The following is a 13,859-nucleotide window of genomic DNA, read 5'->3' on the forward strand; positions in this document are numbered from 1 at the left end:
AAATTTAATTGATAATAAACTTTTTAATATTAAATAATAAAAAATAAATATAAATAAACCTAAAATAAACATTTTTATAAATATTATCAAGCCAACTTAATGAATTCTAAATTTTCATTATATTAGTTAATTTAGTTTTATAAATGAAAACAAATGAATATCTTTTAAATTTAAAAAGTTATTTAAATTTATGTTATTAATACTAATAATTATAAAATAAAAATAATATTAAAACAAATTATTATGAATAATTAAAAAAAAAAAAACTTGTTTCTGATCATTTTCTTCCAAGTTCCAACAATCTATGTACAAAGCAGGGACGTTCATCTCATCATTTACACAGCTTTTCCATTTGACGGTTTAGATCGACTTAATTGACGGCCTTTTTTATACCGTCATGAACCCGAGCCCATTTGATCACTACTTCATTTCTGCCCAAAACCGTCAAAATGCAATTCAAATTTCTCCCACTCAACCCTCCGCATTCTCTTTCATTTTCTACAAACTTATAAACCCTAAAACCTCACTCTCTTGTTTACTCCTTTGCCTCTCTTTCTCTCTGGAAGCTCAAAGGCCATGTTCTCTCCAGGAATCAAGAGGACGCATCTCAGCTCTCGAAGGGATCGTAATCTAGGCCACAAAGCACCAGATTCTCCGATCACACCGCTACCGGAGAGCCGTAAATCTCTTAACGATAATTCAATCCCTAACCGGCCTAGCACCGGTACTCCTGCTCCTTGGGCTCCTCGACTTTCCGTTCTTGCCCGGTATTTTATATGCATTTGCTTTAACTCTATTTCTAAATGGAACTTGTGTTTGGAGTGCTACATTATAATACTGATTTATAAACTGTGTAATTATGATCGATTGAAGTTGTAACTGCTATGAGTTTTTGTGATAACTTTATGCTATTAGCATTCAATTGTTGTTTATACTGATTTTTGAATTGTGAAAGTTATGTGATATTGATTCTTGCGGTATCTGTAGTTGTAGTCAATTGAAGTTGTTTGTTTGGCTAGAATGTGGCCCTGAGATTGAATATTGCATGACTATCATTTGATTTTGTGTGAATGATAGTGATATGTTACATTTGACCAGTGCAGTGGCAATATGTTAGGATTGCTTGGAAACTATGTGCATTTATAGCAGATTATATGAATTTCTAACTTAAATAATTAAAGAGATTGAACTCTGCAGATCAAGTGTTCTTTTGTATAAATATAAAATGTTGATCTTCATCTGTCATTGGTTAGTGCAGCGAGGTGATCTATGGACTTATTTCCTTCATCTTCCTATGCTCCGTTTTTTTTTCATACAAAGCAGTATCTCCCTGTTTGGAAACTAAAATTTTATAAGAATTCAATTTAATTGATTTTTTTTTTGTCAATTCTCATGTCAGGAATGAAATAATTCAATTTTTTAAATCATTTTTAAAGAAATAGAAATGAAGCATGCACTTGCCTTGTGGTGATTTATTCCAAAGGAAGCCTATACCTATATGGATAAGGAATTGAATCCCATGCAATTTCCTAGGGCTGTTTAACACTTTTACTATTAGATACCAGTACCTACTCCCTAGTGATGCATATTTGTGCATATTTTATCCAACTTTTTTCAAGATGTGTGGTCAAATCATGGCTGAATAGAGTGGAAAATGCATATTAACAACTTGAAATTAAGGAAGTTGTGAAGATTTTTTTTTTTTTTTAAATATTGAAGACCAGCTAGATTTTAGATTGCTATCACATCATAATATTTATGTGAGTGTGGTGAGTGTGATGGGTGGACTGAATTTTTCTTTCTAACCCACTAGTTTCTCCCTTCAGCTGCATACAATTCATGGTTTTGGTGAAATTTTCATCAGGGTTAATAGGAAACATATGAACAAGTTTAGTTTGAAATTTGGGAAGGTTTAGCTTTGAGAGAAGGCAGGAGACAAAAAGGATCACTAAATACTTTTTTGTTTCTTTTCCAAATGTGGTTATTTTGACAACTCATTCTTTAATTGTGTTGCCTACCAATGCTGATGCTGCAAGTTCTGTCTCTTCTCTCCTGTGCAATGTTCTGTTTTTCAGAATAGTGTCCCCCCTCCTCTCTTTTGAGATAGGGAGTGTAGTGGTAGTTTTAATATTTCTTGTTGTATTCCTCTTAGAATCCCGCCAGCAAACAAAAGTGAAAAAGGGAATGAGGCAGATCCAATTAAGCCTGTATATGTTGGAGAGTTCCCCCAAGTAGTTCGTAGTGAACAAGCCAGCATTCTGCAGAAGTATACTCCTGGTGTGTATGCCCAGATCCAAAATTTTTGACTATTCTAAGTTTCTGGAAATGTTACTGTTAAACTCACATTTTATTTGGCAGGCGATGCATGTATATCTGGTGGAATGGATAAGGAAACATGCCTTTCTTGGATTATCTGTGGAAACGGACTCTTTATATGGAGTTACTTATCATCTGGTGCTTCAAAAGATTGCGTTATTCTTGAACTTCCTTCAAATGTTTCAGATGATAGAGATAATGGGAAAAGTCCATATCATGGTAGCAATTGGATGCTTTGTGTTGTCAACAGGGATAAATCCATTGGTGGAAGAAATAAAGCTGTACAGAGTTGCTATTCTACCGGTATTGTAATGTGTAACCTAAAAACTCAAGTTGTCATCTACTGGCCTGACATCTATTCTAAAGAGGGAACTATTCCTGTTACCAGTCTATTTTCTGCTGATGAATTGGAGGCGACTTCTTCCTCTGTTGATGGGAAGACCACCCCAAATGGGCAGCAACAACATAACAGGCCTGGAAGTAGTTCAGTTGGATTGAATTCTTTTAACTCTATGATTGCTTCTGCAGTGCCTGCTGTCCACAACGAGTGTGTTGCTTTCGTTTGTAGTTCCAATGGTGAGCTGTGGCAATTTTATTGCAGACCCACTGGCATTCAACGTAGTAAAGTATATCAGGACATAGTAAGTTCATCCTTCAAAGGAAATGATAATGGTCAATTTGTTGGGAGCAAGGGTTATCCAAGGTCACTCATCTGGCATTTTCCACTCCATTCCATGGATGTTTCTAGGAGGCAGTTTCTTCTACTGACTGATCACGAGATACAATGCTTTGATATTGCATTTCGTCCTGATTTAAATGTGTCAAAGATCTGGTCTCATGAAATTGTTGGTACTGATGGAGATTCGGGCATTAAGAAGGATTTGGCTGGTCAGAAACGCATCTGGCCGTTGGATCTGCAGGTGGACGATCATGGTAAAGTGATCACAGTTCTTGTTGCCACATTTTGTAAGGATAGGGTAAGTGGTTCAAGCTATACACAGTATTCTCTACTGACCATGCAATATAAGTCTAGAGTAAACATATCCTCTGATATGCAAGAAAGAGTATTGGAGAAAAAAGCTCCAATCCAAGTGATAATCCCAAAGGCAAGACTAGAAGATGAGGATTTCTTATTCTCCATGAGACTTAGGGTCGGGGGCAGGCCATCAGGCTCAGCAATCATACTTTCTGGTGATGGAACAGCAACAGTATCCCATTATTATAGGAATTCAACCCGCCTCTATCAGTTTGACCTACCTTACGATGCTGGAAAAGTTCTGGATGCTTCAATTCTTCCTTCTGCTGAGGATGGTGAAGATGGTGCATGGGTTGTGTTAACAGAGAAGGCAGGAATATGGGCAATACCAGAAAAAGCTGTTGTACTTGGTGGAGTTGAACCACCTGAGAGAAGCTTGTCACGTAAAGGGAGCTCAAATGAAGGATCTGAAGAAGAAGAGAGAAGAACCATCACAGTTGCAAGCAACATTGCTTCTAGAAGAGCTAGTTCTGAAGCATGGGACGCTGGTGGTAGACAAAGGGCTGTTATGACTGGAATTGCTCATCGATCTGCCGGTGATGAAGAATCAGAAGCTTTACTTGGCCAGCTTTTCCATAATTTTCTGTTAACTGGGCAGGTTGATTCCTATTTCCAAAAGCTTCAAAACTCCGGGGCATTTGAAAGGGATGGAGAAACAAATGTTTTTGCCCGGACAAGTAAATCTATTGTTGACACTTTAGCTAAGCACTGGACAACCACCAGAGGTGCTGAAATTGTGGCTCTGACCATAGTATCCAGCCAACTAATGGATAAGCAGCAAAAGCACGAAAGATTTCTTCAATTTCTAGCTTTATCCAAGTGTCACGAGGAGCTATGTACTGAACAGAGTATGGTTTATTGCATATCTCAATTTTGTATGCATACATGCTTTTGTATCATGCATACTTGTGTGTGCATATTTTTCTTCTTTCTGTGGCACGTGTTGAGACTGTTTGTAAAGCTTTCTTACTGTATTAATTTGGGGACGGGGTGGGGTACTTTTTGACAAATATATAAAGTCAATAATACGCAAACAAACAAACAAAAAAGTGAAATATGTCAAGGCCAACTAGAGCTTTCTTTTGCAGGACAGTCTTTGCAAATAATCTTGGAGCACGGTGAAAAGCTTGCTGGAATGATTCAACTGAGAGAACTGCAAAATGTAATCAGCCAGAACCATTCAATTGCAGCTGGCCCCCCACATTCCAGTTCAGAAGCTCAAATTTCAGGTGCTTTTTGGGATCTTATTCAGTTAGTTGGTGAAAGAGCCCGCCGGAATACTGTTCTTCTTATGGACAGAGACAATGCTGAAGTGTTCTACAGTAAGGTTTCTGATCTTGAAGAAGTATTTTATTGCTTAGACAGACACTTAGAATATGTAGTAAGTGAGGAACAACAGCTAGAGGTTCAGATCCAGAGAGCTTGTGAACTCTCAAATGTAGTTGTCTCTGTATTTCGCACTGCTACGCTTTACAGAAATGAGCATCACATGTGGTATCCACCACCTGAGGGCCTGACACCTTGGTGTTGTAAAACTGTGGTGCGGAATGGGCTGTGGAGAGTTGCATCTTTCATGCTTCAGCTGCTAAATGAAACAACTGGACTAAAAAATTCTTTAAAATCTGATCTGTATAGTCATCTGGAAGTACTGGCTGAAGTTCTTCTTGAGGCGTATGCTGGTGCTATTGCAGCTAAACTTGAGTGTAGAGAAGAACATAAAGGACTACTAAAAGAGTATTGGAATAGGAGGGATTCTCTTCTTGACTACCTCTATCAAAAACTGAAAGATTTTGTGGAAGGCGGGCACCAGGTTAAACTCTTTCTGTTCAGAATTTTGTTCTTGTAATGTCAAAGTTAAGTATTAAATGACCCTTGAACTTTTCTCTTTTCAGGATTTGAATATAGGAACCAATGAACAAAATGAAGAAGTCCTTAGAAAGCTTTCTTCAAGTTTGCTGTCCATTGCAAAAAAACATGAAGGGTACAATACTATGTGGAGTATATGTTGTGACCTTAATGATGCGGCGTTGCTGAGGAATCTTATGGTATTATTCTTATAATTTTTTAAGGGAAAAGTATAAAAAAAGTGCCATGTGGTTTAGGCTATTTTCAACTAGGATCCTTTGGTTTGACTTTTCACAAACAGGTACTCAGGGTTTCTTCCGTTAGCAAAGTGCATCCATCTTCCCTAATGCCATCTACTAATGTTGATGTGAAATTACATATATTATTAAAAGTATTTTTTAATTATAAAGGTGGGTCCCATGTGAAATAAAATTAAAAAAAAGAATGAAGGAACCTCCTGCCACAATGACACCCTTGAATTGATCAAGGGCTCTCTCTGTCTCTCTCCCCATCTTTCTCTCCCCTTATTTGACCCAATTCAGGGAGAAATCTTTTTGTCTCTTCTCTTTCCACTATCATTATTTAGTTTTGATCTTCTACTCCTAGGGCTTAGCATTTGGTTGGTTCGGTTCAAAACTGAACAGAATCGAATAAACTGAAAACTAAATTTCATATAAATTTGAAAATCGAACTGAACTGAACTATGAAAGCAACCGAACCAAATTAAACTGAAAAAAATCGGTTCGGTTCAGTTCAAAAATTTGGTTTTCCCAATCTTCATTCTTTCCAACTTCCCTTAGAAGCTCAAATCTGTCCAGTGTTCCGTGCTTCACAATTAAAGGTGGTAGGAGATCATAGAACTACAGCAGAGTTGCCATCTGAAATGGCAGTGGATGTATACTTCTCTTAGTCTATTGTGGAACCTGAGGAAAATTAATTTTATACATATACTTTTCAATATTTTTTTAAAAATTGATCCTTCAGAATATAACTCAAATTCTTCTAGGTTGCATTTGGACAGGTGGGGATTTAAAATGAAAGCATTTGGACTTGACATTATAGTTAAATCTCTTAATATAATATTTACAAGAAATATTTAACCACCAAGGGCCTTTTTCCTTTGGCCAAAAATACCCATCATCTTGGTGCAGGATTAATGATTTTAACCTTAAGTTTCCAAGTTAGCTTCTTCCTCTCTGGGTGTCCAATAGATGCACCATCATAGTTTCTTTTTGTCAAATAAGAGAATAAAATTTTTTTAATCTAGAAAATGGAGAGGGGTTCTCATTCCATTTCCTTGTTGAGATTGGTAGGAGAATGTGTGAATTTTGTCTGTAAATAACATAGTTATTAATGGCTCAAGGTGCACTAAGGCGCCAAGGGGTTGTGAAGTCTAGGCGCAAGGAGCAAGGCGCAGGTGTGCCCCTAAACAAGGTGATGCGCAAGAGTAAAAAAATTTAAAAAATCCATAAAAGGCAAATAAATGTGATGCTTTTCTTTTTTTCCTTTGGCATATATCTTGAAATAGGTGTAGAAGTATCATTTTTTTTTTTTAAAAAGATAATAGTAAAGTGGTAGTATTGAAAATGGAAATATGGGAGATTTTGCGATTTTGGAGGTGTTGGTTTGATGAGGTTTTGATGACTAGTTATCACATACTAATTCTAAAAACTTCATAGTGTGTAGTATTCTTATAGATCGACAAATATGAAGTTTAAGTGGGAGTACTTTTTACTAATGAAAGTGTTCACTAAAGGTGGAAATAAATAAGGCATTCCTTTCTAGAACCTTGTGCTTGGAACAAAGGTGCACACCTGTCACCTAGGCACATGAGGTGCTAGGGTTCGAGCCTGGGAAGCCTTGAACTTGAGACACACCTTTTATAACTATGGTAAATAATTATTGTGCACGTGTTCAGTTGTTGGTTAAATGTTTTAAAGGACTAGTCAAGGCAATTTGACTTGAGAAACTATCAAATGTCTAATGTCTTTTGTAGTTCTTGGAAGCTTTTGTAAGTTTACTGCTTTTTTTATCCTTTTTCTGAAAAAAAAAATTATCATATTTCTCTGTTTAGTTGAATGGTGATCTTCTTTGAGTTGTTTAAATCTGTTAAATGCGTCAATTGTTGCTTCTATTTTTCCTCAGCATGAGAGCATGGGACCTAAAGGAGGTTTCAGTTATTTTGTGTTTAAACGACTGTATGAAAAGAGGCAATTTTCCAAGCTTCTAAGGCTTGGGGAGGAGTTTCAAGAAGAGTTATCTATTTTTCTAAAGCATCATCAGGATCTACTTTGGCTTCATGAGTTGTTCCTTCATCAGTTTTCCTCAGCTTCTGAAACTCTTCATGTTTTGGCTGTTTCTCAAGATGAACACTCTTGTTCAGAAGCTGAAGAGGGTGAAGACCCTGAGCACACTGGCTTGATAACAACACTAGCAGACAGAAAGCGTCTTTTGAATCTCTCGAGGATTGCTGCCATGGCAGGTATGATCTAAGTTCTCTGAGGCGAACTGGATATTTTTATTGTTCATACAAACTGCAAATTCAAGCCAAAAACATTTCTAGATTTGTTTCTGCAAATAGTTGGAGTCACATTGATACAACCAAGGTGCAGCTTCATTTAGGGATGATTTAGAAAACAAAAAAAAATGCAGGACTGCTAAACCAATTTAAGGATTTTGGTCAAGCAAATATATTGCTTCAGTGTCAGTCAATAATTTTTACATTTTTTTTTTTTTGCTTGGTCTCAATCCTATCATTTAATAGATAGTTGCATAACTGACTGTACTGATATATGTATATGTGTGTGTGCCATTGTTATTAAAGGCACAATGTGCACTTAGGCGTGGAGGGATCTTGGACTCTAGGCGCAAGGCCTAGGTGTGTGGCTGAGAGAGCCGAGGCACGTAAAATTAAAATTTGCAAGAAGAATTCAAAATTAAGATATTCGCAGTATTTGACCAAAATTAATGATCTTCAATCAGAAGTTAACAATCTAATCATTAAGAAAAAATAGAAAACAAATATAGACTTGAACAAAGATATTACTATTGTTTTCCTCCATTACTTGCTTTGGACAACATTAACACTTTGAGAACTCTAAATGATAGTGCATTTTACAATGGCATAGGCTTAGACCAAAATTTCATATATTTACGATTGCATTAAAAAATATATATCTACCTTAGCTGAAAAATAGTTTTTTCTTTTTTGTCAACCCTTCAGTTAATTTATTCAAGTTCTTTTAGTTTATCAGATGATAATAATATCATTCTGTCAGGAGAGATTTTTCAGAATTGTTGAAAAAAAAAAAAAAAACTGAAAAATGAAAAAAGGGCAAAACCACTAATCCAGAAACATAACTACAGACATAGAGCCAAAAAGGAAAGGAGGAAAGACGGTGAGAGGGAACCCAAAACAAGGAAGAGGGCGATGGTTTTGAGATGTGTGGGTGTTGGATATGGAAGTATCTACAATTGACAATTCTTGGTGGTGGTGGTTTGATAGGAATCTGGTGACTACTACAACATTTCTAGTGACTTTCTTTCACATTGACATCAGATTCTGGTAGATTGGAGCTATTGACATCAGATTCTGGTAGACTGGAGCTTTTGACATCAGATTCTGGTAGATTGGAGCTTGTAAAAGGTTAAAATAAGGGAGGTACACCTTTCTTGGCCGTAGTGTGCCTGGAGGAAGGCATTCTATCAAGAATCTACTCAACCTAAAAGCTCAAACTTATGGGTGAAAGTCACAAAAATAGTTTTATTTCTCTAACACATTCCCATACGTGAATGTTCACTAGGCTAGGAGCATGAACAAACACATACCTACTTTACCTTGTGCTAAAATGTTTAATTAATGAATGAAGGTAATTAGGATTCGAATTTGGGACTTTTTGGTCTGAGAGGCTGTAATACAATGTCAAAAAACTATTAAACCTAAAAAGCTCAAGCTTTTAGGTGTGAGTCGCAACACAAGAATTATTTTATATCTCTTGTAGTTGCTCTCTGTTATAAATGTAGGCAGCCCTTACCAAAACTCAGTTTTAAAATCTTTATAAACTAAGATGTTAAAAATCAGGTTGAAACAAATTGTGAATTGATTAATATAATTGGCTAAGCTAAATATTGATTAATAGATATTTGCAGTTTTTCGTGAAAAGACTGAACCAAGGGATTAGTTTGGTCTTTCAAAGGGGCATATGGTTTAGTTAATAATCGAACAATGAGTACTCCTACCTTCACCAACTTCTCTTTTCATGAAGACAATCAATGTTTTTTCATATTATGTTTAGGATTCCTTTCTCCCTTTATGATTATGGTGCTTGCTTTGTTGTGTAGCTTTATTAGGCTTGGAGGGTTTTTGGTCTTTACAATGTTTCCTTGACAATATTTAAGTAAATACCCCTTGTTTCCATAGTTATTAAAGGCTCAAGGCGCATTAAGGCGCCAAGGGGTCCTAGAGCCTAGGCGCAAGAAGTAAAATAAATATGAATATTCCATCAAATTTCAAATAATATAAAACTAAAAATAATAATAACAAATAAGCATTCAAGTACTAAATTATTAAAACTTTAATAGTTTTTTAACCTTTCATAACTAAAGTTAAGAAATTATAAAGTAACTATATCTTCTTCATCTTTTTCTACACCTTCATCCTCTTAATATTCATCTTTAAAATCAATATCTTCATCATTTGCCTTACCTTTAAAAGAACTAAAGGAGTATTAATTTTTTTATTTGAAAAAGATAACGAGTGGTAGTGTTGAAAATGAAAATATGAGAAGTTTGTAATCTTGAGTATGTTAGTTTGATGAGATTTTGATGACTAGTTATCACCATCGATACTAATTTTGAAAACTTTTAGATCGACAAATTTTGAGTTGAGTGGTAATGCTTTTTGTTAATGGAAGCACTCGCCGAATGTAGAAATAAAAAAGGCGTGCCTTTCTAGCCTTGCACTTGGAACAAGGCGCACGCTTAGGTGCATAAGGCGAGGGCCTGGTGAATTTTGCCCGCCTTTCTCCTGTAGAGGCGCTAGGACTGGAGCCTGGTGAGCCTGTAGCCTGAGGTGCGCCTTTAATAACTATGCTTGTATCTCTTGTTCAGCTAATGCAAGTGATCAAGTTTGTGTGCCATTCTTTAGAATGTGACAAAAATCTGTTGTTTCAATTTCCTTGATAAGTTCTAGTTTTTACCATGCCAATGATACTGAAGGACCTTGTGGAGGGAGATGCTTGGTCGAGAAATGGACACAATTCAACTAAACCTTAATTTCAATCTTATTGCCACCTATCTGGATGCTTTTTCTTTATTCCACTTGATTATTTTTGTAATTATTTCTTATAACTACAATAGCAGGTAAAAATGCTAGTTCTGAGACCAAGATTATGCGCATTGATGCAGATTTGAAGATTTTGAAATTGCAGGTGTGTTCTTTTTTGAAAATACTACCATGTTTTTACTCTGGTTGCAGGGTTCTCCTAATTATTGGCTATATTTTGATAAACATGATGAAGCTTAAATCTTATAGTAGTTTCTTATACTCATTCTTGTTCTAAATAGTTGTTGCCTTCATGTTCTATGTTATTTGTGAAGTTACTCCTGTGTTATTCATATTCCTACAGGACACACTAGCTGTTATTGCGGCATTAAAATTGATTATTTAAATGGAGTCCATTAATAATGGTGTATTGACGGATATAAAACTTTTTAAATTCTTATTTTTGTATATACATTTTTTACCCAATTCATAATTTTTTTTTGTACCTTTAGCGTCTTAGAATTTAATAAAAATTTCGTACCTTGTACATTTTAAATTTTCCTTTCCTCAAACTTTTTAAATTCTTAGTTTTGTATACACAATTTTTACCCAATTCATAATTTCTTTTTCTACCTTTAGCACCTTATAATTTAATAAAAATTTCTAGCTTTATACCATATACATTTTAAATTTTCCTTTTTATATAGGCAACTTTTTACTTATATGTTGATATTTTCTACATTAGTGTCCAGTAGACAGAAAATTTTTGTGATTAGATGTCTATATATTTGGCATTTACATATTTATTTACTACCTAAATTTCTCAGGAGTAAAAATGAGAGAAAGATAGTTCATATTTATTCTATAAACACAATAATCTAGGTGAAGATTTATAAAAAAGAAAAAAGAAAATTAATTGTATGAAATAATAAATTGGCAAAATATTTGAGGTGTTTTAAGTGAAAATGAAAATTTTTATTGGTTATAATTTGGTAAGAATTTATCACCTAATATTTAGAATACAATATAATAAAATTTTATTGCAATTCAATCTTTTTTTATTTTTTACAATCTCTCCCCCCCCCCACAAAAAAAAAAGGTTTAAATCCACAATCCGCCAATGGGTGTATACCTCAAATTGTTGTGGTATTAGTGTATTTCCTGCTCCCTCTCCTCGTAAAAGGTAAAACATAGTTTATTAATTAATAGGGACAATATAACTCCTTGTTCACTGAATCAATTAATGTGAAATATTATTTTTGTACATTTATTTCCATTGTATAGGTTTTTGTTTGTCCTGTGTGTGTGTGTGTGTGTGTGTGTGTGTGTGTGTGAGTGAGAGAAAAAATGTTCTTGGATGTATTTTTTTGTGCCCAAGTCCTTTTTAATTCTAAATGATGATTTGCTGAAGTTGCAGCGTTGTTGCATTTATGCCATGAATTTTTTGTAGTCTTCAGCTGCTTTTTTCTGTTTAGTCATAAATTAAAAAAAAAACCCAATTGCAATGTACAGGAAAAAGGCTTATAGGCATACTTAGTATCATCAAGTCTGCACAAAAGTATTCAAATATTTATTTCTTACAAGCTCTTGCTGAACTGACAGTTTTGCACTTGCAGGAAGAAATTGTGAAAGTCCTTCAGGCCAATGGAGCAGAAACATATGATGGACAGCAACTGTTCCGTCCAGAGGAGCTCATAGAGCTGTGCCTTGAAGCTGAAAGCCCAGAACTATCACTGCTAGCTTTTGATGTGTTCGCATGGGCCAGCTCATCATTTCGTAGAAGCCATAGAAACCTTCTGGAGGAGTGTTGGAAGAATGCTGCTGATCAGGATGATTGGGGAAAACTTCATCAAGCATCTATAGATGAAGGGTGGAGTGAAGAGGAAACCCTGCAGCAACTGAAAGACACTGTGCTTTTCCAGGCATCAAGTAGGTGTTACGGACCTCAAGCAGAAACTATAGAAGAAGGCTTTGAAGTAGTGTTGCCATTGAGGAAAGAAAACTCGGAGGCTTCAACAATGAAGGATTTGGATTTTTCTGTAGAAGCAATTTTGATGCAGCACAAGGATTTTCCAGATGCAGGGAAGCTAATGCTGACGGCCATCATGTTAGGCAGTGTACAGGATGACGTAAAAGCAGAAGAGGGTCCTTCTTCAATGGAATGATGTCGATCAATTTTCCAGAATTATTTTCAAAATCTTTTAAAGCATTAGGGATGTGTAGTGTGTGGCAGTGTTTTTTTTTTTTTTTTTTTTTTATCTGCAATGCAATTCAGCTACATGATAACCCTCGCCTCTTGCAGTGGAATCCTGCAACACTTCAAAAGAAAGATGTATAAGTTTTTGTAGAAAGTGGAAATCATGCGCAGGCTTGACTTTTATTGTTGATAGAGCATGAATGAACAAAATGCGTTGAAAGTGGGAAGGGAGGAGGAAATATCTATTTTATAGTTTAGATCATTCTTATACTGAATTTTTTGTGTGATGAATTAGTTATAAATATTAATTAATTATTAAAATAATATAAGTATTGCTTTCAATAATTATAATATTTAGAAGAAAATATGTTCTTTGATCATATGTAATTTAAATTACATAAGATATAAAAGTGAAGATAATTAACTTTTAGAATATTATATGCTTAATGATCCTTTGATATATCAATAATTGATGAAGAAATAGTAAAAATAGTTAGTGTTTAGAAATTTTTTTTTCTCTTTTCTTTGATCTCTTTTGAAGGTCGTCTTCCGTGAGTGCTTTTATTTATGGTAATTTCTCTTTTTTTTTTTTTTTTAATAACTTTCAAATTTATACTCATTTAAATAAATTTTGAGCAAGTATGTTCCGATCTATAATTTTTTTTATTTATATAGCTTTTGGATGAATAAATCTTTGGATTTGTGATTATTGGTAGATTTTTAATTTTTGTAATATATTTTCTCATTTAATAGAGTTATTATGTATTTTTGTTATTAAAATATTTTATTTTTTTATAAGAGTATTTAATGAGGTATAGATTTTTTATTTAATAAAAAATTTAAATTTAAAAATTATTTGATTAGTTCATAAAAAGATTATGAAGTCCATGTGTGGAGTGTGTAACGCATCTATTTATATATTCTATCAATATTATTAAATCTTTTAAATTGTGTGTGTTATTTTTTATACAAATCTTTAGCTTCATTTATACAAAACAATTGTTTCTATATATGTATTTAACTTTATTTATTTAAAAATATTTATTAAAAAATATAATATATTAATTTATTTTTTTTGTGTAGCTCATTTTTAATTAATGAAATGTTTTTTTATTTCTATAAAAAAAAAATTCCAATAAACATCATCAACATATAACACTATATAATAGTTGATATTTATTAGGTAATCGCTCTATGTTATT

The 13,859-nt window shown here is 34.2% G+C and overlaps 1 protein-coding gene across 2 annotated transcripts; it reads left to right on the forward strand.

Moving 5' to 3' along the window:
* Nucleotides 1-439: 439 nt before the first annotated feature.
* LOC110644199 (nuclear pore complex protein NUP133) lies at nucleotides 440-12,840 on the forward strand. Of its 2 annotated transcripts, none has more exons than XM_021796872.2 (8): nucleotides 440-767; nucleotides 2,153-2,277; nucleotides 2,359-4,200; nucleotides 4,441-5,162; nucleotides 5,245-5,397; nucleotides 7,343-7,679; nucleotides 10,556-10,626; nucleotides 12,077-12,840. In XM_021796872.2, the coding sequence occupies exons 1-8, from the start codon at nucleotides 577-579 to the stop codon at nucleotides 12,623-12,625; spliced, it is 3,990 nt and encodes a 1,329-aa protein (XP_021652564.1). In that variant the 5' UTR covers nucleotides 440-576; the 3' UTR covers nucleotides 12,626-12,840. The 2 variants fall into 2 exon arrangements, with proteins under 2 accessions (XP_021652564.1, XP_021652565.1); XM_021796873.2 differs by having other exon boundaries at nucleotides 441-767; nucleotides 10,559-10,626.
* Nucleotides 12,841-13,859: the final 1,019 nt, after the last annotated feature.

The sequence above is a fragment of the Hevea brasiliensis genome, chromosome 7 (assembly GCF_030052815.1).
Source record: "Hevea brasiliensis isolate MT/VB/25A 57/8 chromosome 7, ASM3005281v1, whole genome shotgun sequence".
NCBI classification, from domain to species: domain Eukaryota; kingdom Viridiplantae; phylum Streptophyta; class Magnoliopsida; order Malpighiales; family Euphorbiaceae; genus Hevea; species Hevea brasiliensis.

Excerpts from the sequence above, each read along its gene's own strand:
- LOC110644199 (XM_021796872.2), top strand. The coding sequence starts at position 577 with ATGTTCTCTCCAGGAATCAAGAGGACGCATCTCAGCTCTCGAAGGGAT. Across the intron at positions 4,201-4,440 it reads GGAGCTATGTACTGAACAGA|GACAGTCTTTGCAAATAATC; the intron begins GTATGGTTTATT and ends TTTCTTTTGCAG. Across the intron at positions 5,398-7,342 it reads CGTTGCTGAGGAATCTTATG|CATGAGAGCATGGGACCTAA; the intron begins GTATTATTCTTA and ends ATTTTTCCTCAG.